Consider the following 20,887-nt stretch of genomic DNA (forward strand, 5'->3'; position numbering starts at 1 on the left):
TTAGGGTGCAAAATTAAATTTTAAAGAGGGGGGTGGGTAAGGTGAGAAAAGGTTCCACCTAGGAGCGGCTAGGACTGGGTGGTGGCTCTTGAGAGGGGCAGCTTCTAGGCAACCAGGCCGACCTGGGCCTAGTACGCCGCTCACCTGGGCCACCCTCGCCGCCTCCTCGCTCCGGCGCAGGCGCAGTGACTCCGGTTTGCGGGCCGAGCGGGCGGGGCGCGAAGCCCGAGCGGGTGTTCACATCGATCGTGCGCGCGTAGCGATTGCTTCTGTCTGTTGTTTAGGTATGGCGCCGGCGACGAAGCTGCGAGGCGGCGGGAACCCGGGCGGGGGTCTCGCTCTGTGCTGACCGCGACCAGGGGCAGAGTGGGCTATGGAGGAGCCCGGCTCGTTGGTCACGGGAGACCGCGCCGGTGGCCGGAGCTGGTGCTTGCGGCGGGTAGGGATGAACGCCGAGTGGCTGCTGCTGGAGGAAGGAAACGAGGTGAGGAGGAGGGGTCCTTGGGCGGGGGAAGGGGGTTGGACGAAACAGGGCCGGGAGGGAGCCGGGGCGTCCGGGACGGAGGGATGAATGGAAGAGAGGAGGTGGGAGCTGGCCAGAGGGGAGAGATGTGAAGAGGGGGTCCTGAGGGAAAGGAAGAAGGGGTTCTGGTGCGGGCGGTTGGGGGGTCGAGGTGCGAAGTGTTTGGGGGGGGACCTGGGGACCTCTCGGGAGAAAAGATGGCCCCTTTGAGAGAGGCCTGGGCCTGCGGTGCGAGCTTGGGCAGGAGTCAGGGTTCCGGGAAGGAGCTGGTGGAGGGGCTGGGCGAGGGGTGGGCGCGGAGGATGTGCGGACCAGCTGGGGAGTGGAGGGGAAGGAGGTGACTGGGTTGGGGAGGGGACTGGGACAGCCCCTGTTTGGATCGGCCGGAGCCCTGTGGTGTCCGGCCCTGGAGGCAGAGCTGCCCCAACTTCCACAGGGAGTCACGAAGCGCCCGGTTTCCCGGGTGGGGGTGGGGGAGCGGAAAAGCATGAACTTTCTAGAGTTTGTTTTGAAAAAGACCGCGAGTTTGGGTCATGTCCCTTTAAATGAGCAAATATTAATATAAAAATGTCTTCCTTTCCAACTCTTGAGGAAAATTGACGCTTTGGGAAGGTCCACATTTATCCTTTGAGTCTTGGTACTGCCGAGTGGCACCCCCTGAGGTGGGTTGGGGGTAGGGATTCAGAAACGTTAGAGCTGTCCTCTCCAGAGGCCGCTTGTCACGTTTTCTAATGCGCTTACGAATGCAAAAAAGGAAAAAGAGGAAAGGTGAGGCACGGTTCCAGTTGGGGGCCGCTGGTGTGGTGGTTTAGAGAGAGTGATAGAAGAGGGGGCAGAGCGAGTTGGAGTGCAATCCGCTCTGGAAGGAGAGCAGGATCCGGGACCAGCTTGTGGTGGTGCCTGGAAGCCATTTGGGTTTTGGAAATAATTTGTATGAAAGATAAAAAAGTCTTTTGATTATTATGTAAGTTTAATTAGATTTTTTCTGTAAGCTACATAGTCTCAATTCAGTCCCCCGGTTATTTATTATTTATGTTTTTTGGTGTATTATGAGAGGGACAAATAATAGAGACTTTGCCCTCAAAGAGTTTATTGCTTAAATGGGGAAAGACGATTTTATACAGCGAAGCAGTCCGAGAACAGCCATGCAGGCTGTACAATCAAGTGCCAAGAGGTGGATTATTTAGTACTGTCCTAGCACAGTGGTTCCTCAAGTCAGAGACGGGAGTCAGGTCCAGCCTTAACTTGTTAGATTAGGAGGTTTGAAATGGTTACTTGGTGGTGTGATTTGAGGAGCAGCAGGAAGACACCTCTTCCCCCAAATCTCTCTTTTTCTATCCAGGTATCGGTGCCTGGAGTCCACATTAGGCACCCATTCTTTTTTTTTTTTTTTTTTTTTTTTTAAGATTTTATTTATTTGTTTTAGAAAGAGAGGTGAGAGCATGCTCGGAGAGGGGAAGAAGGAGAGAACCTGAAACAGACTCCCCGCTGAGTGCAGAGCCTGACATGGGGCTCTAATCCCCCACACAGGACTTGAATCCCCCACCTCCACCCCCCCAGATCATGACCTAAGCCAAAACCAAAAGTTTGTTGCTACCCAGGCCCCCCTCAGCACACATTCTTTTAGCTTGAGCATTGACCTTTCTCTGCCTGACATTTTCCAAAAGCATTTACCTTTGGGAAGTTTAACAAATGAAGATACCAACACCTGAATATTAGTTGCTATTCCTTATTTTTTTTTTAAAGATTTTATTTTTTTATTTATTCGACAGAGATAGAGACAGCCAGAGAGAGAGGGAACACAAGCAGGGGGAGTGGGAGAGGAAGAAGCAGGCTCATAGCGGAGGAGCCTGATGTGGGGCTCGATCCCATAGCGCTGGGATTACACCGTGAGCCGAAGGCAGACGCTTAACCGCTGTGCCACCCAGGCGCCCCAACTATTCCTTATTTTGTATTGGGTTTGGGCTTTTACAAGTATTACTTAATCTGAGCCCTGCAAGTGTTCCACACTCACACACAGCCCTATAAAGTACTTAGTCAATTGTTAACATTCTTTCAGATTCAATTGATGTGGATTAATTCATTACTTCTGAATAGCTTGATAGCACTGGGAGTGGGAGTAGGGGTTGGGGGCAAAAAGAATTAAAGCCCCTGAAGCAAAGGCAAGAGGAACTGTGAAGTACTCCTACATATATTTTAAACTATTGGATGATTTTGTGTAGGGCCACCTCTATGGGAAGAGACCCATACAAACCACAGTGAATGATAAAGACAGTAAGAAGACGGGCTTGCCCTGGTTGCCCGTGTGAGAGACTTACCAGGCCTGGCTGTCTGCAGGGTCTGGTGTTAGGAAGTAGTTGGAGCACAGCCTGCAGTGTGTATGAAGAGAGGTCTGAATTAAGGCAAGAGATGAAGTCTAACTTATTGTAGTGGGCCCTAAACCATAGCACAAGGTGGTGTGAACAAAATTTAGGAGGTGCGCTTATATGATTTAGTTACAGCAGCAGAATCCGTTTCCTGCTTTCCCAGTGCCCCTCAGATTTCCCAGATAAAACAATAAAACAAGGTTCTTCTCATTTCACCAAAGGGAATACAGCGGTAAATTGTCTGAATGGGTGTCTTTAAACTACTTCTTTTTTTTTTTTTCCAAAGAGGACTTTTGTTTTATTTTTGTTTTTGTTTTTTTAAGTAATCTCCGCCCATCGTGGGGCTCAGAGATCAAGAGTTACATGCTCCACCAACTGAGCCAGGCAGGCACCCCTGTTCTTAAACTTAAACTTCTTGAACCAATCCAGAGAGTTTGGGGGTGGAAAATATATTAGGTAGAGATGTATTGCGAATTAACTAGGACTTACAAATATCTAGGTCTTTAGGAAGAAGCACAGTATCTTCATTTTTCTCGTATTTGGTTTTCATGAAGCTTTTTTGCCTTAAGGGGGTTGGAAAAAGGGAAACGATGGTTCTAGAGTATTTGCTGGCCATCTGGGAAACACTAGGGATCATGCCCAGGAGAAATGAAATAGCAGAGAAGGTGGGTAAGGACAATGGCTTACAAAACTGTTATAAATAGAAACAACCCCCAACACTTGAATTGGTGGTTTGTTGGCATTCAGTTCCCATGGGAAACTTACTTTTGTGTGCAAATGATGCTGGAATACCCGGATGAGCTCACCACAGAGTCTAACCTTGGTGTACCTAGATATAGGACTAGACAGTAAAGAGAAGGACGGAAGAGCGGTTCCTTACTTTCCTGGATTCAGAGTCTGTAGGAGGCTATTTCAGAAAAAGGCACCCATCTCCCTTTTCTGTAATACTTTACCCAGGTAGCTCTCAATGGCAACCTGGCTGTCTCCTCTTAAGTATTGAAATGGGCTACTGGAGAAATAAAGCTACTGGAGCACCTGGGCGGCTCAGTTGGTTAAGCAGCTGACTCTTGATTTCAGCTTGGGTCATGAGATCAAGCCCCATGTCAGGCTCCATGCTCAGCTCTCTTTCAGAAAAAAAAAGAGAAAGAAAAAAGAAAGCTGCCTACATGGAAATTCTTACTGCTCCAGGATGACAGATAAACCCTTAAACATTTCATCTTTTAAAATTTTTAATTATTTAATTATTTTAAGTAGGCTCCACACCCAGCATGGGGCTTGAACTCATGACCCTGAGATCAAGAGGCACGTGCTTTACTGGCTGAGCTAGTTAGGTGCCCCTAAACATTCCATTTTAAAAGGATATATAAACTCAGAGGAACCTGGATAGTATGTGGATTTTTGGCAGACTGTTCAAGGAACTGAACCACTTAAGTCAGGTTGTTAAGAGTTCCTGGCTGCTGCTCTGTGGTTTCCAGTGGTAATAACCCGGTTTCTAACTTCTGACTGAAAAAATCCTCGTCCTAGACTCTGGGAGGACTCATAAATGCTTTATTCCTCTATTCACTGACAGATATTTACTAAGCAGTGTCCAACTGCTTAGTACAGAAATATTGTGGTACACAGGATAGATAAGGTCCCTGCTTATGAAATTTATATTTTAGTAAGAGGTGGGGAATAGGTGAAGCAAACAAGATAATTTTGGATTGTGACAAGTGCATGCTAAGAACATGAAGGAATGCAATGGTGGGGGAGGAAGCAGGCAACAAGTTTAGGGTAATTAGGGTAGGCCCTTGAGGAGCTGAAACTTGAAAGATAAGAAGGAGGCCATACAGATGTCTCAGAAGAGTGTTCTAAGTAGAGGGGACTGGAGAAAAGACCCTCAGGTAGTGGTTAGTGTGTCTGACTGTGGTATGAGATAACACTAAAGAGTTGGAGGGAGTTAGGACATTCAGGCCTTATAGACTATGGAAGGAAGTTTGGATCATTAATATAGTTTGGGAAGAAGGGAAATGGTCTGATTTAAAGATTTTACATTACCACTCCAGCTTCTGTGTGAAGAATGAAGTTGGTCTGAGTGGAGGAGTGCAGGGCAGGAGGAAAAACAGCTGGAGGAGGTCAGGTTGTTTGGACTAAGGTATTGGCCATAGAGATAGAAGTGAACAGATTTAGGATATATTTGAATTACAACCAGTAGAATCTGCTGATATTTGAGTGTGAGGAAGAGGGACAGAGAAGAATCAAAGACGGCTCCTGGGTTTGGGGCTAAGCAGTTGCTTGGGTGGTAGTGTCAGTTACCGTGATGAGAGTTTTAGGAGAAGCATAGATTGGGGGTAAGGAGAGTCATGATGGTCTTTGAGGGACTGAGGAGGACAGGCATGATTCTGAAAGATTTTCAAGAGGAACAAAATGGGTAGCTTTTAGAAAACCACAGACCATTTGGCTTACTGTTCCCAGCTAAGGTCGTGGTATGGGTCATTATAGAGGTGGCTTGTGCACCAAAAAGAAGCAGCAGGGGATTCTAAGATCTAAATCTTTGGGGAACTTCATTTTCTTCCTTGACAGGGGTTACTATAAACTAGACCGGTCAATCAGAAAACTGTGATAGATGAGAATCGAGGCTTCTTTGCAGCCTTTGTCCAGAGGCTCTCATGCTATGCTCGTGGATAAGATAGAAAATATGGACTCAATGGGAAGACTTCTGGTTGAATTACAGCTGGTTAAAGGTGTACCCAGACAGTGTGGTGGAATGTTTACTAGGCTTTCCTGGGAGCTTTGCCTTTGGCTACATCCTGTTTCAATCTTTTTATCTGTGTCTTAAATGAATGTACAGAAAGCCTCATATCAATATGGTGGATGAGTCAAAGCTGGAAGCAATATTGAGTATGTCTGATGGCGGATTAAAAATTCAAAAAGGTCTTGACAAGCTCATGTGATAGGCTGAACTAACAAGATGAAATTTAATAGGAATCAATGTAAGGTCCTGCACTCGAATCCAAATGTACGAGCTAGTCAAGTATAGGACAGAAGAGACATGACTTAGCATAGCAATTCTTGGAGGAGGGTTAGACCAAGAAATGTAATCATTCCTAAGCCTGAGGATACATTGGCAGCATGATAGATCTGCTGTGAAAGCTGTTGCAATTTATATGCTCCAGTGATGATATCTAGAACTGAGAAAGTGATCCTTGCATTTGACTGTGTTACAAAAATTATTATTTTTTAAATGTGACATCTAGGAATAAAAATAAACCAGGAGTTCCTTCACAGATCTGTTAGGCTTAGCAAAGAGATGCAAACCTATGCCATGGGAGTTAGGTTTGAAGTAACTGAGAACATAGGGCCAAGAAAACAGAAGACTAGGTAGACAGACACTTTATAGCTGTCAAGTGGAAGGGGGATTGGAGATTTTTTCATGGTGTTTCAGGGCAGAGCCAGGGCCAAAGGATGGAATTTATAGGAAGAAGGATGCCAAGTCGGGGCTATTGAAAAATTGGAAGGACTGTCTTGTATAGAGGCTGTAGTTATCGGCAGTGTTTAAGACTAGTTGATGGGGGTGTGTGGAAAGGATTCCTCCATCTCATGACAAAGGTTCAGTGTCCTCCCAACCCTCACATTCTATGATTAACTTCATTCAGCTGTCTGTTCTTGTCAGAATTTCTGCCTTTTTCTACCTGGTGGCTCCCGTGGTAGCTGAAGGAGATGGCTGATAAGCTGTATGGTTTCACAAGAATCTGGTTTCATAAGTCAGGACACGTGAATACTGCTGGTTGACAAGATTGGAAAGGACCTCCCTTTTCAGCAAAGTGAATGATTGTGTCTCTTACATTGTTGTCTTCCTAGGTGACTATAGGGCGAGGATTTGGTGTCACATACCAACTGGTATCAAAAATCTGCCCTCTGATGATTTCCCGAAACCACTGTGTTTTGAAGCAGAATGTCGAGGGCCAGTGGACAATTATGGACAACAAGGTACAGGAATCCACAGATGCCTAATGACTTTTACTGAATTTTTGTTTTCTTTTTAAATTACTTTTTTTTTTTTTTTTTTGCATAGGTAATACAGAATACAAAATTTAAAGTTTCAAAAGTGTATCTTTTCCCCTGGCCACCCAGTTGTCTTCTCCACAGACAACTATTTCTGTATGCTGCCAGAGATTAGATTATACTAAAATATTTCTGATGACTTGAATGAAAGTCCATTACTTTGAAGGAAACTCTTGAATTGGGGCTGTAGGTCCTGCTCCAGAAACTGGACTAAGTTACTGGGGGAATTGGCTTTTGTGGGTCATAGGTACAGAGACCTTGGGAAAAATCTGATGAATATTCTGGAGTACTCCTGTGGTTCAGAGCACTGTGAGGAGGAAGGAGCTGAGCTGACTGCACTTAGCTCCTTCCCTTCCCAATTCCTTTCCATCAGAGCAACACTTCCACCCCCTTTTTTATCCGTTTTACATATCCGTGTCTTGAGGACGATTTCCTTTGAATACAGGACTTTTCTGTTTTAAACAAATTTGAAAATCACTGGTCTGGTGTGAATACTAAGGGAGGTGAAATAGTGTGTAAAGCCCAGCAATTAGGAAGCACCTAAAGTGCAGATATACAAGCACCCAGGGATACCGTGAAAATAGAGACTACGCTGAGAAAAATTTGAATGTTGACAGCTAAGGCATTAGGAAGTAGGAAATGTCTTCAGACACCATCTTACACTGCTCTGGTTGGAAGGGTTGTAAAGACACTTGTTAGAAGGAAGGGTAGTAAATGGTCTGAGACCAGTTCTGAGGTTTGCACCCTCGCACCCCCAAGCAATGCTTGGGACGCCCGCTCAGTGTCCCACTATTCACCTCAGTTCTATAGCATCGGATTCCACAGGTTAACACCTGTGCTTCTGACCAACAGCTGTAGATTGGAGGCTCCAAGGATGCCAGTCACAGGTCCAAGTTGTTTACTTGTACTTCTAACCAACTGGAACCAGCTGGTTCCAATGACCTCCTCCCCCTTTGGATTCGGTTAATTAGCGAGAGTGGCTCTCAGAACTCAGGGAAACATTTGTTTATGTTTACCGGTTTATTATGAAAGGATAGAAATAAGGGATACAGATGAATATCCAGACAGAAGAGATGTGTAGGGCAAGGTGTGCAGGAAAGGACACAAAGCCTTCACGTCCTGTCTGGGTGTGCCACTCCCTCAACACCTCCATGCAGTCACCAACCCAGAAGCTCTCTGAACCCATCCTTTTGGGTTTTTATGGAGGCTCTGTTACACAGCACGATTGAATAAAACATTGGCCATTGATGATCAATTCAATGTCCAACCCCTGTCTCCTCCCAGGAGGTTGAGGGGTGGGACTGAAAGTTTCAACTCTCCAGTCACAGGGTTGGTTCCCCTAGCAATTAGACCCCATCCTTGGGGGACCTGGGCCGGGACCAAAGTTGCCTCGTTAACATAACAAAAGACACCTGTCTGTTTCACCACTTAGGAAATTCCAAGAGTTTTTAGGAGCTCTGTGCTAGAAACAGGGATAAAGACCAAATATATATTTCTTATTATAATTCACAGTATCACAGGTATCCCGCAGGCCTGCCTCATTTTGCATGCTTAAAACTGCTGGATTTAAGCTGTTGAGAAACTACCTTCCTGAGTAGGATGAAGTTGAGTTGGCGCTGCGTTGAAGGAGAGGGTATAAGTGCTAAGTAATTTGGTTTGGCACTCTTGGCAAGGCATTAGGGGCAGAATAGAGATTGGCGCTGAAAAGGGGGCCTCAGAGATGATCAAGTTTAACCTCTTCTGGGAACAGAGGAATCAGACCCAGAGAGATAAACATAAACTGACTTGCCCAGGGCCTTCTAACTGACTGGTTGAGTGGGCGAATGAGCCAGGGCTCAAACTCATGTAAGTCTCTACTATGTCCGGTTGTCGGACAGTGAAGTACACTGATTTACTCTACAGGTGCGTCCCGCTTTTGGACCCTTCGCTTTTACAAAAGGCTTACATTGGTGCCTGTATTTGCTAACGAAAAGAAATCGGAAGAGGATCTTCACTTTTACCCAAAAAAAGGCGAAAATTGCGTTTAACATTTGTTTTGCAGTGAGCTGTTGTAGAGGCAGCGCGCACCAGAGTGTTGAGGGTGGCCCTGCTAGGATCTTTCCCAGGGAGCTACGCTCAGCGTCTCAGCCTCAAGGTGCCATAGCTTTGAATTGTGTCCATGAGCACCTGTGCTTTAATCTCCATTTATTTTGTGCATCTGTTAGCAAGTGATGTCCTAAGGTCAGGAAAGCCTAAGAGAGGTTATATTTTGGGTCTGGAAACAATAAAAAAAATTTTCCATAAAAGTTAATGGCAATTGCTTTGCTTATACCATTGGCTTATGAAGAAAGGCTTTATGGGAACAGTCTCCTTTCAGATATCAGGGGAAACCTGTACCAGTTGTATGACTAAAAAAAAAATTAATGATGCGTATCTAAGTCACAGATGCCAGGTTTTAAAGCCCCCGCAATAGCTTATATCAAACCACCTTAAGAAAAGATGTTTTTCTTATCAGAGTTGGCTACCTGAGAAATGGGGTTGCAGTAGTAGAGAGGTGAGTTCTCTGGTGCTTCTCTCCTTGATTACGTGCAGTATGGATGTGCTCCACTTATGGGATAGCAGATTTTGAGAGGTTGGGAAGCCACCAGCTGACTGATTTTACTGTTGCTTGAACGTTAGCCCCAGGGACACAGAGGCAGCCCACGCCAGCCACAGATCATGACTGCTTCTGGGCCGCTCTCCAGCTTTTGCTGTGTACCCTTTCTTCTAAGGCTGTTGTTACCATGAGACTCCTTTCTGAGGGCTCAGACAGATAACACAGAGGAAAGGCAGGCTCCTAATTCTTCCAGGTCTTTTCTGGTTTAAGCTTCTTAGCTTTGATTCCATTTGTGAGGTAACTGATTTTTAAGAGAAGCTGTGACTCGAGTGTTTTGATGGAGCAACTGTTCTTACAGGTAAAAGCACCCCCCCCGGCTCCCCCCGCCCCCCTTAACAGATGCTCCTCTTCTTTGTGGCTTTTTTCTGGCTTGATGCCTTAGCAGTCCTCTTCTTCTGATGGAGGATTTGAATTTCAGGTGCAGGACATTATTGTTATGGTCATATCTGAAGTCATTTGCCAAGTCTTTTCAAGAGGTAGAGATTTCTAATAATTCAACTCAGAACTACACTCTCTCTTCATTAAACGGTCTCTCTTATATGCTGGAATGGCCAGAAAGTGAAAGCTTAAGTACAGATCCAAAAATTGCGACAAATGCAATTTTAGTTTGAATTGGCTTAAAAAAAAGAAAAACCTGGGGCGCCTGGGTGGCACAGCGGTTAAAGCGTCTGCCTTCGGCTCAGGGCGTGATCCCGGCGTTCCGGGATCGAGCCCCACGTCAGGCTCCTCCTCTATGAGCCTGCTTCTTCCTCTCCCACTCCCCCTACTTGTGTTCCCTCTCTCGCTGGCTGTCTCTCTCTCTGTCAAATAAATAAATAAAAATCTTTAAAAAAAAAAAAAAAGAAAAACCTTGGAGGACTGCTGACTCTACATGCAGAATGTTGTAGCTGTGTAAATTTCAGTTGAAAAGCTCTTCAGATGGCTCGTCTTATGTATTAATATCCAGCTCTTTCAAAAAATTGGTTGTTTCGGAGTCAGTCTGAAATGCCTTTGTGGGTTTGCTTGCCTTCAGTCCTCGAGGCTCAGGCATGTTGTTTGAACCTTTCTCATTCTTCTCCTCCTCTCATGTTGTTATTCGTCTGCTCCCTGGTGATTCCTACCTTCATGCTCCTGCAGGCTCTGGCATTTAATGTCTCTGGTGAATTCGATTGTCTGTGAACAAACCTTGTTGCTTGGGACAGTTCAGCTTCTAGTCTTCCAGCAGCTAAAGCAGTGGCTCTTAACCCCGTTTCTAGTTTTTGTGCTTACTTGGGGTTCTTTTAAAAAATACTGCTGGTATCACATTAAAATTAAGAACTTCCATTCATCAAAAGATGCCATTCAGAGAGGGAAAGGGAACCTCAGAGTGGAAGAAGGTATTTGCTACACATAACTGATGTAGGATTTATGTTTGAATATATACAGAACTCCAAATCAATAAGAAAAAGAAAGATAACCCAGTTTTAAAAATGGGCAAGGCACTTCACAAAAGATTATATCCAGATGTTCAATATCCATGTTCAACCTCATTAGTGATCAGGGAAATGCAAATTATAACCACAATGGAATACCACTGCATACAGGCCAGAGTGGCTGAAATTAAATACTGACCATCCTAGGCATTAGCAAGGATAGGGGGCAAATAGTCTTTTGGTAGAAGTATAAATTGGTACAACCATTTTGGAAAATTATTTGACATTATTTATTACAGTTGCACACATATATGTACACCTCCTGACAGTATTTTCACTACCAAGGAAATAACCCAAGTGTTCATCAACAGTAGATACAATCTTACAGTGAAACACTGTACTGGAATGAATATGAGTGAACTGCTGTATCCAGTGGCATGGATTAATCTCACAACAATATTTAGTGAAAGAAGACAACACAAAAGAGTACATATTATATGATGTCATTTATATAATTGTCCAAACTAGGCAAAATTAATGTGTGATGTTAAGCCAGACTAATAGTCCCCTTATGGAGGGGGAGGGGCTTAGTGACTAGTAGGGAATTGGGTAGGGGGTAGGGGGACGTTCTGGGATGCTGAGAATGTGGGATTTTTTTTTAAACTTTGTAGTTATACTGAGATGTTCACTTTGTGATTGTTCATCGAGTACATTTATGGTTTGTGCACTTTCCTGTTTGTATATTATGCTTTAGTAAAGAATTTCTAATACCAAATGTTGGTGGGCATGCAGAGTAACTGGAACTCTGAAACACTGTGAGTGAGAATACACAATGATACCACCAATTTGACAAACAGTTTGGCAGTTTTTGGTTTTGTTTTTTTAAACAACAAACATTTACTTCTCACAGTTCCGGAGGTTGGTAGGCATCAAGATCCGCGATTAGGCAGGTTTGGTTTCTGATGAGAACTCACTTCCTGGTTTGAAAACGGCTGTTTTTTTTGTTTTTTTTTTTTTTTAAGGGGGGGGTGGGGAGGGAGAGAGAGAATCTTCAGCAGGCTCCACACCCAGTGTGGAGCTCAACTGGGGATTGATCTCACAGCCCTGAGATCGTGACCTGAGCCAAAATCAAGAGTCAGACACTTAACCAACTGAGCTGCCCAGGGGCCCCAAAGATGGCTGTCTTCTTGTTTCATCTTCGCATGGCAGAGAGCACTGAGAGCAGAAGCAAGCTCTCCCACTTCTTCTTCCTCCCTCCCTCCCTCCCTCCTCCTTCTTTCCTTCCTCCTCCCTTCCTTCTCCTTCTTCTCCCTTCCTCCTCCCCCTCCCCCTCTCCCTTCTCCTTCTCCTTTTTCTTCTTCTTCCCTTTCCCTGCCCCCCCCCCGCAGTTTGGCAGTTTCTTACAGTTAAACATACACTTACCCAGCATTCCTGGTCCTGTCCCAAATTAATGAAAATTTACATTCTCAGAGAAACCTGGAAGTGAATGTTTTGCGTGGTTTCATTCATAATCACCAGAAACTAAAAAAAACGAAACTGGGGAATGGATAAACAAACTGATATGCCCCTTCCCTGGAATACTACTTACCAATAAAAATACCAGACTACTGTTACTGCAATAAAGTGGATGAATCTTAGTTATTATGCTAAGTGAAAGAAGACAGACTTGAAAGGATGCATTCTGTGTGATTCCATTTATACAGCAGTCTGGAAAAGACAAACCTATGTAGGGCAGAGAATAGGTGAGTGGTTGCCTGGGAATGAAGGACGGGCTGACTAAAGGGGCACTGTGTCTTGGTACAAATTGTGCACTGTATGTATTTGTGTATAAAGCCTGGGCGGCTCAGTCGGTGAAGCGTCTGTCTTCAGCTCAGGTCATGATCTCAGGGTCCTGGGATCAAGCCTACAACACATCAGGCTCCTTGCTCTGTGGGGAGCCTGCTTCTCCGTCAGCTGCTCCCCCTGCTTGTGCGCTCTCTCTCTCTGACAAATAAATAAATAAAATCTTAAAAAAAAAAAAAAGTAAACTTGACTTTAAAGGTTCTGATGCCTACTCCCCATCTCAGACTAATTAACACAGTCAGTTTTTCTTCTAAACATTTCCAGGTGATTTCACTGGACAGTCAGGTTGAGAACCACTGGGCTACATAAATCATTTGGTGAACTGCAAGAAAACATTGCCTGTTGGCTTTGGGTTTCCACTGTCCTCAACAACTGATTAAAAATGCTGGACAGAGATTGAGCATCAAGTGAAGTAATTGGTGTTTAAGTGGGTGCAGGTTATCCCACCTTTTTCCCATTGATGGCTAGGAGTCACCGGGCAGGCTTTTCTTTGGTTGTCACTTTGCTGTTGCTGACAGTGCTCAAACTGGGGATTGTGAAAACCAACATCAAGAAAGGCTTGAAGGGCGCCTGAGTGGCTCAGTCGGTGAAGCGTCTGCCTTCAGCTCAGGTCATGATCTCAGGGTCCTGGGATCAAGCCCCGCATCGGACTCCCTGTTTCTCCCTCTCTTCCCTGCTCATGTGCTCTCTCTTGCTATCTCTCTCTCTCAAATCAATAAATAAAATCTTTAAAAAAAAAAGAAAAGCTTGAACACAGTTTGATTTATTTAAACCATTGCATTTAAGATCGCGTCCTGGGCAGTACTTGATTGTTCTTACACAGTCATGGTATTTTCAGCCTTTTTTACAGTCACCTTGTGAACCGACCTGACTCAGGGCTGTGGTCCAAAGCATACCGCTAGGTGTCACCAAGGAGTGATGAATGGGTAAACAGAGGGATCCAAGGGTGAAATGGGGTGGGACAATGTTGAGAGTTTATTTTCTGGATCTGAAGGGCTCTGAGGAGGCAGGTTACTGCGGAGGACCTAGTGGAGGGTTTGCAGTATGTCTTGAAAGTTCACCCCAGTTTTTTAGGGGTTCCTTGTTTGCTCTAGACTTGGGCTGCTTCTTGTAACTATCTTCTTTTATTTAACCTTCTCTTTGTCTTTTAGATTTTTCCTAAATATCTATACCTTGGCAATAGGTGAGCTCTTGTGTCATATACTTTCCCTGAGACCCTTTTCCGGTGTATAATCTCTAATGGACTGTTCTGCTATAGAACTGTTCTCAAATAGTCTTTTGGCCTCCCTCCCCCTCCTTTTTTATTTCTGCCTGTGTTGTTTCAGAAGTCAGCAGAAATGATCACTGTCATAATTCCTCAGGCTGAATATGAATAGAAAGGTTGGGAGAAGGTTGGCCAGATAAGCCAGGTTAGGCCCAAGGCAGTGAGTTAAAGCCAGTCTTTCTTTATGTACCTATGTTCATTTTGCTCTTCCTCTCGCCCCTACTACCAAGTTGGCCTACTACCAACTCAGAACAGAGATCCAGTCTCAGTCTTCATCGTCTGTGCCTTGTGGTCAAGCCCCCATCCCTCCTATTTGGGTTGACCAGGTATCTTTTCTCTCTGGAGGACGTAGATGTAGTTACCAACTTGAACGTAGTCTTAGTCCTAGTTCAGATGTGACCTTCATCTCTGACCCGTCTCCCAAAGATGAGTTCTTAATATGGGTTAAAACGCCCACTTGTCTTTTCTTTTCCTTTCTTTCCCTCCCTCCGTCTCCTTCCTTTCTTTCTTCCTTCCAAATTTATTTATTTAAGTAATCTTTACACCCAGCGTGGGGCTCGAATTCACGACCCCGAGATCAGGAGTCCCATGCTCTTCTGACTGAGCCAGACAGGTGCCCCCCAACCCCCACAACTTGTCTCTTTAAACTTTAAATCCTGCATTTGTTTCAAGTCTGTTTTAGAACCTGTCGTCTCCATTTAACATCTCTTCTCTGGCATCTTTAGCAGCTCTTCATGATAGTCCTTTGCACTTATAGGCTGGCTGTGTAATCCCACATTTACTTATGTGTGCCCTCGTGTTTTCCTTTCCATAGTCAGCTGCTAAAAGTTGTTTTCATATCTTCTACTTTTGCGCTTGGTATATTTACCTTGCAAGATGCTGAGCACAGAATTGAAATGACTGTTGATAAGTCGATTGAGCCAGAACATAATAATAGTAGTGAACACTTACATAATGCTTACCATGTGCCAGGCACTTTTCTAAGTACATTACATATGTCATCTCATTAAATCCACACACACTCCATGAGGGAGAGTCTATTATTGTCCTTCATTTTATAGATGTGGTAACTGGGGCGTGGAGAAGTTAAGAAAGTTACCCAGAGAGACAAACTGAGGGCTTCAGCGGGGAGGGAGTGGGGGATTGGGATAGGCTGGTGATGGGTAGTAAGGAGGGCACGTATTGCATGGAGCACTGGGTGTTATACGCAAACAATGAATCATGGATCACTACATCAAAAACTAAGGATGTACTGTATGGTGACTAACATAACATAATAAAAAATTATTATTAAAAAAAAAAAAAGAAAGAAAGAAAGTTACCCAGAGTCACACAGCTATTAAGTGATGAAGCCAGATTACAAGTCGAGGCAGTGTGACTCCAGGGTCCATGCGCTCAGCCCTACACTGTGATTTAATTTAAATCATTGAAGTAAATATTTATCAAGTATTTGTTATACGTGAGTCGCTGTGCTCAGTGTTTTGCATGTATTATTTCATTCATTACTCACAGAGCAGTATGAGTTAGGAACTAGACTATCCCTATTTTGCAGACAAAACTGGGACATAAAAGTTAAGTAAACCGCTGAAGGCCAGGCAACTCATAAACCCAAGGTGGTGCATCTGGGCTGTGATCTCAAGTCTGTCTGAGCCAGCGCGCCAGCTCTTAACCAGTGTACTGTGTTCACCAGTGGACCTCTGGTGCTATTAGTTGGGTTAGAGCCCACCTGCAGTTTGACCCCAGTACAAGGTACATTCTTTTTAGGTTTATGTGGAAGTGCTTTGCTCATTCACCAATGTGTTCCGGGGCCACATTCAGAGACGGTGCTTGTGTGACTTTCCTGGCTAAGCCTACCTTTTGAAACTTATCATTAGATGCTGCTTCCTTCGCTAATAGCTATTTTTCCAGTCTTGGGCCATTGTCCCCAGTTTAGGTCAATAGGAGCTATTCAATTGCAGTGTCTTTAAATGCTGCTGCATTTATTTGAGTAATTCATCTGCCAGTTATAAGGTGATTCCTGCCTGTTATACCAGCAGTTCTCTGTGGAGGCATGAATGTGAAATGTAGGTAAAAAGCCAAAGCTATTTGAATAATGCTGTTTCTAAGGGTGGTGGTTTATGAACCTTTTCTATTTGTTCTCAAGGGTTTTCCTTCTGAAAAGGCAGAAGGTTTTGCAGCAGCAGGAGAGAAATTCCATTAAGAGAAGGGGAATCATGAAGCTTATTTCATCTTTCTTTTCCCTTTGTCCAGAGTCTGAATGGTGTTTGGCTGAACAGAGAACGTCTAGAACCTTTAAAGGTGTATTCTATCCATAAGGGAGACCACATCCAGCTTGGGGTACCTCTGGAGAATAAGGAGAATGCAGAGTATGAGTATGAAGTTGCCGAAGAAGACCGGGAGAGGATGTACCCTTGTCTTGCCCCAAAGAATGACCAGATGACGGGAAAAAGCAGGGGACTGAGAACTAAACGGAAATTTAGTTTGGATGAATTAGAGGGTCCTGGAGCTGAAGGCCCCTCAAATTTGAAATCCAAAATAAGTAAAGTGTCTTGTGAACCTGGTCAACCAGTGAAGTCTCATTGGAAAGGTGAAGTGGCCAGTCAACCCTCTGAATATTTGGATCCTAAGTTGACTTCTCTTGAGCCAAAGGAGAAGGCCACAGAGGCTCGTGTTCACCCTGGCTCCGCAAAAGTCATAGAGCTTCATCATAAGAAGCAGAAAGCCTCAAACCCTTCAGCATCTCAGAGCAGCTTAGAGCTATTCAAGGTGACCATGTCCAGGATTCTGAAGCTGAAAACACAAATGCAGGAAAAACAGGTAGCTGTCCTGAAGGTGAAAAAGCAGACTCAAAAAGGGAACTCAAAGAAGATTGTGAAAATGGAGCAGGAGCTGCAGGACTTACAGTCCCAGCTGTGTGCAGAGCAGGCCCAGCAGCAGGCCAGAGTGGAGCAGCTGGAGAAGACTTTCCAGGAAGAGGAACAGCATCTCCAGGTACCACACAGGAGGGAAGGACACCAGTGCTCCTCAGGGGTGGGCAGGCCCTTGGCGAGCCTCTGGCCACAGCTCTCTGTTTCTGAGTCAGGGACCATGTGCTGAGCGCCAGGGACAGGAGATGGAATGGGAACAAAGGACTTTGAGATGGGAGAAGGGGGTAGAGTAAAGTGTTAAGACTTCAGCATGATGGTCAAGAGCCAGAGTTTGGGTGCCATGATGGGGTAAGGTGGCTGGCAGAGCCAGCCAGGACGTAACTGATCTCAGGATGTAAAGCTGAGGCCCTGAGAACTGAGGCAAGTTCAGAGAGAGCTTGCATGAAGGTCGGGATGCCACAGAACCACGGTACATTCCAGGTAAACCAGTAGTGGTCCTTACGAATTATCTTTCTTTGCTGTGTCAGAGCCAAACCACTTAGCCCCAAGGCAGCGATGGGTCAGGTGGTAACTCTGCCCTCGTTGTACCTGGTAACTTACTAGCTCTGAGGGTTAGTTAACTCTGTAGCTAACCTAGAAAGTGGGAGCCTAGAAAGGCAGAAAATGTTTTTGTTACTATCCTAAGCATCCAGCACGGGAGGGGCTGGATATACCGTGACTCAGTTGTTGGGTTGAGTAATAAGCCACCTTCCCCAGTGCCTTTAGGGGGAAGGTAGAATAATGACTATCTTAGCTGTGTCAAGGTAAGACCAGGTGTGTCCCCATCCCTGAGTCATTTGCTTAGAAGTCAAGCTCTTGCACAAAGCTCCTAGGCTGGAGCTGATCCTGGTCCCTGTTCAAAATGTCAGCCCCCATCTGGCAAGAAGCACACGTCTTCCTCCCACCTACTTGCTCAGGTAATATTGAATGTCAAGAACTCCCCATTGGTGGCTTAGAAATAAAAAGGACCAATCAGGATTGAAGTGAATAAGCTTTTCTGTTTTGTTTACTTTGCTCGGGCAAGGAACAACCAGTAGTGTTGGCTTATTTCTGAACAATGTATAAATTTCAGTCTAATCTTTGCTATCCCCTTGAACTGGTAGCATTAGCAAAGGCCATGGATTAAACATGTCTTTCTGAGGGTATACACTGCTTGCTTATGTGTACCTTATTGCTTCCCTTACCAGCCTGGACTAGTTCTTGAAGTTGATAGAGGGAGTTGATCTTTACATATTTAGTGTATGACACCTTCACCAGAGCAGAACACTCTTTAAAGGCTAATGTGTTCAGGAACAAGAGTTATTATTAATTAATGTTTGTGGCTGCTTTGGTCATGCTTCAGGATGTAGCTGTAAAATCTTTTTGTATATCAAAATGGGAAAGAAAGGCAAAAAGGACTGGCTTAGAGAATTTCTAGGGTATTTGAGGGTCATATATAAATAGCTCATGCTGAAATGTGTCTAGTCCTTTGTTTACGAGCTGCATTTCCCTCTGCCACCAACCCCTAAGGATTTATTCTACTCCTGCTACTTGTTCAGAAGCTCATTTAACTGTTGCTGCTTCACACAGATTTTTTTTTTTTTTTTTTTTTTTTGAGTACCTACATTGCCTGGTATACTATACTTGGAGTTCAGGTGGTTACAAAGATAAATGAGTTTTGCCACTAAGAAAGAAATGTTGTTGAAGACACGAGATGTATTATACAGGTAAAATAATCAGGACAGTTTTAAGTCAATATATATTTAAATTAGAGAATAATTTCTGGTTGGTGTATTATATGGATAGGTAATTCTTAAAGTAAAGAGGGAGGGGCGCAGAGGGGCTTAGAGAAGTTTCTGGACGAACGGTCACGATGATGTGGAAGGCGTCCACATCAGAGGGGGCTGATGGAGGAAACAGAGCATAAGTTACAGCAAGGAGGAGAAAGCATGTTTATGGGCTACAAGTGATAGAGGCTCACGCGAAGAGGCAGTGCTGCCAGAATCGAGGGAAGAAACACGGTGGAGCTTGTGAGTGTTAACCTGGGGGATTATATCTGAGTTTAGATATCTGGTGGCTTTGAAGCTCTCAATTTACATCTTTCTGGGAGTCATGGTGTTAGCCAGTGAAGGAAACTTGGAGTATTACCCCAGGGGTTCTCTCCAGAACAACCCAAGTGGTACCTTGAGGGTGACAGCCCTGGGGTGTGCAGTGTGTGAGCAGCTCACGATGCTCAGATCCCTTACTGCCAACAGTTTGAAGTAAAACGGGAGGTTTTCCACCTGCTCCCTGCCTCCTGTGGTTTCCAGATGCTCACAGAAGCCAGTCTTCTTTGCTTGCTGCTAGATTTTGTTTCTTTTATCCCCCTTCCTGCAGGGAAACGTTCCATTTTGTTTTTGGCTTTGCAGGGTTTGGAGAAGGAGCAAGGAGAAGAGGACCTGAAGCAGCAGCTGGCCCAGGCTCTGCAGGAGGTAACTTATCTCTTGGCCCTGTACTGAGATTATAGTGGGCTGGGGCTTCCCATGGCCACTGGCTGCCTCTTCTGCTTAGCACGCACCTCTGGGGCATCTCCAGTCTGCAGACAGAGCAGCTGCTCACACCATCAGGTCGGAGATTGGGCCTCACAGACATGCCAGCCCTCAGCATGAAAACTCACATCTTCATCTGAGCAGACGTTGCTCTAGTGAAGATGGGACGGAGCCTATAGCAATTAAGAGGCTCTCTGGGGGAAGTGGCTGCACTTCCAGAAAGGTGAGGGCAGCAGAGGGGAATTTCAAACTATGACTTGGCCACCAGGGCCTGCAAGGGCCTTTATTACCTCACTGTTCCTGAGCTGAAGCCATCCAGAAACCATTCAAGAATGTTCCAATTAAGCGTTTTAGGTCAGGTTGAGAGTGCAGTGTAACAGTCAGCAAAGCATAGCGATTTACTGTGAAAGGGCAAGGCTCACAGGAATAAAATTCCTGTCAAAGTTTGCCTGTAATTTATTTCATATAACTTGACTATCATCTGATCATTTTTTTACAAGCTCTTTTGCATGTTTTAAACCTGCGTTATCTTCTTTCCTTTATGTGTTTATGATCAGTAGTTCGATGCAAGTTTTGTCAGGTTAGTGGGATGGTTCAAGTCTTGAGAAAGTGAGCAATTGCATTAGAATTTGTTTAGGAGAATTTATCCTTATGTTCTTTTATTGCTCATCTAACTCCCAACCTTCTTGAGTGCTAACAGCCCCGTATTATTGTAAGCTTTGGGGGGATGCCTGCCTTGATTTCCCTAAGGGGTGTACAAATAGCCTTGAGAAGAATTGGGTGAAAATTAATTCAATCTTTTTGGAATTTTATTTTCTAAGCTTATTTATTTTCTAGGGTGGGAAACTAGGTGTATTTCCCATTTAGAGCATTATTAAACTGTATTGTGATATTGTTTTGAAATTGACTGGGAAAGAGTAAGGCTCTGCTACTTGGAAATCCCCAAGGTATTGTTGACTACCTTGTACGCACAACTCCACACCCTCTCCTGAGAGAGAGGAAAACATTTAGCATGAGGTACTTGGCCAGTCCCCATTCATTAGCCTAAAATGGGATGCTTTCAGGTCATGGTTTATAACAACATGCGTAGGGACAAACCACTCTCTCAACTGAAACAGAGGTCGTTTTTTGGTCTGCCCTGTTGGTCCCTCTGTAGCAATTCTTTTTTCTTTCCTAGGTAATTACAGAAACTTGGCATTTACATAGAGCTTTAAAAACTTTGCCAAATGCTTTCATAGCTGTTATTTTATTTTCTTTCTTTCTTTTTTTTTTTTTTTTTAAAGATTTTATTTATTTATTTAACAGAGAGACAGCCAGTGAGAGAGGGAACACAGCAGGGGGAGTGGGAGAGGAAGAAGCAGGCTCACAGCGGAGGAGCCCGATGTGGGACTCGATCCCGGTACGCCGGG

General features: G+C 44.6%; 1 protein-coding gene across 3 annotated transcripts in view; it reads left to right on the forward strand.

The window, feature by feature from the left end:
• The first annotated feature begins 246 nt into the window (after positions 1-246).
• The window catches only part of RNF8 (ring finger protein 8), a 32,613-nt gene continuing 11,972 nt past the window's right edge, over positions 247-20,887 (forward strand). For 2 of the 3 annotated variants that reach the window (XM_045786324.2, XM_045786325.2), the window contains exons 1-4: positions 248-484; positions 6,730-6,858; positions 16,316-17,056; positions 19,359-19,421. In XM_045786324.2, coding sequence (XP_045642280.1) covers positions 374-484; positions 6,730-6,858; positions 16,316-17,056; positions 19,359-19,421 — 1,044 coding nt within the window. In that variant the 5' untranslated portion in view covers positions 248-373. Of the gene's footprint in view, positions 485-6,729; positions 6,859-16,315; positions 17,057-19,358; positions 19,422-20,887 lie in introns of all 3 variants that reach the window. The other variant, XM_045786326.2, reaches the window with a different exon arrangement.

Source organism: Ursus americanus, chromosome 32, assembly GCF_024610735.1.
Source record: "Ursus americanus isolate L20-20 chromosome 32, mUrsAme1.1.p, whole genome shotgun sequence".
Lineage (NCBI taxonomy): Eukaryota > Metazoa > Chordata > Mammalia > Carnivora > Ursidae > Ursus > Ursus americanus.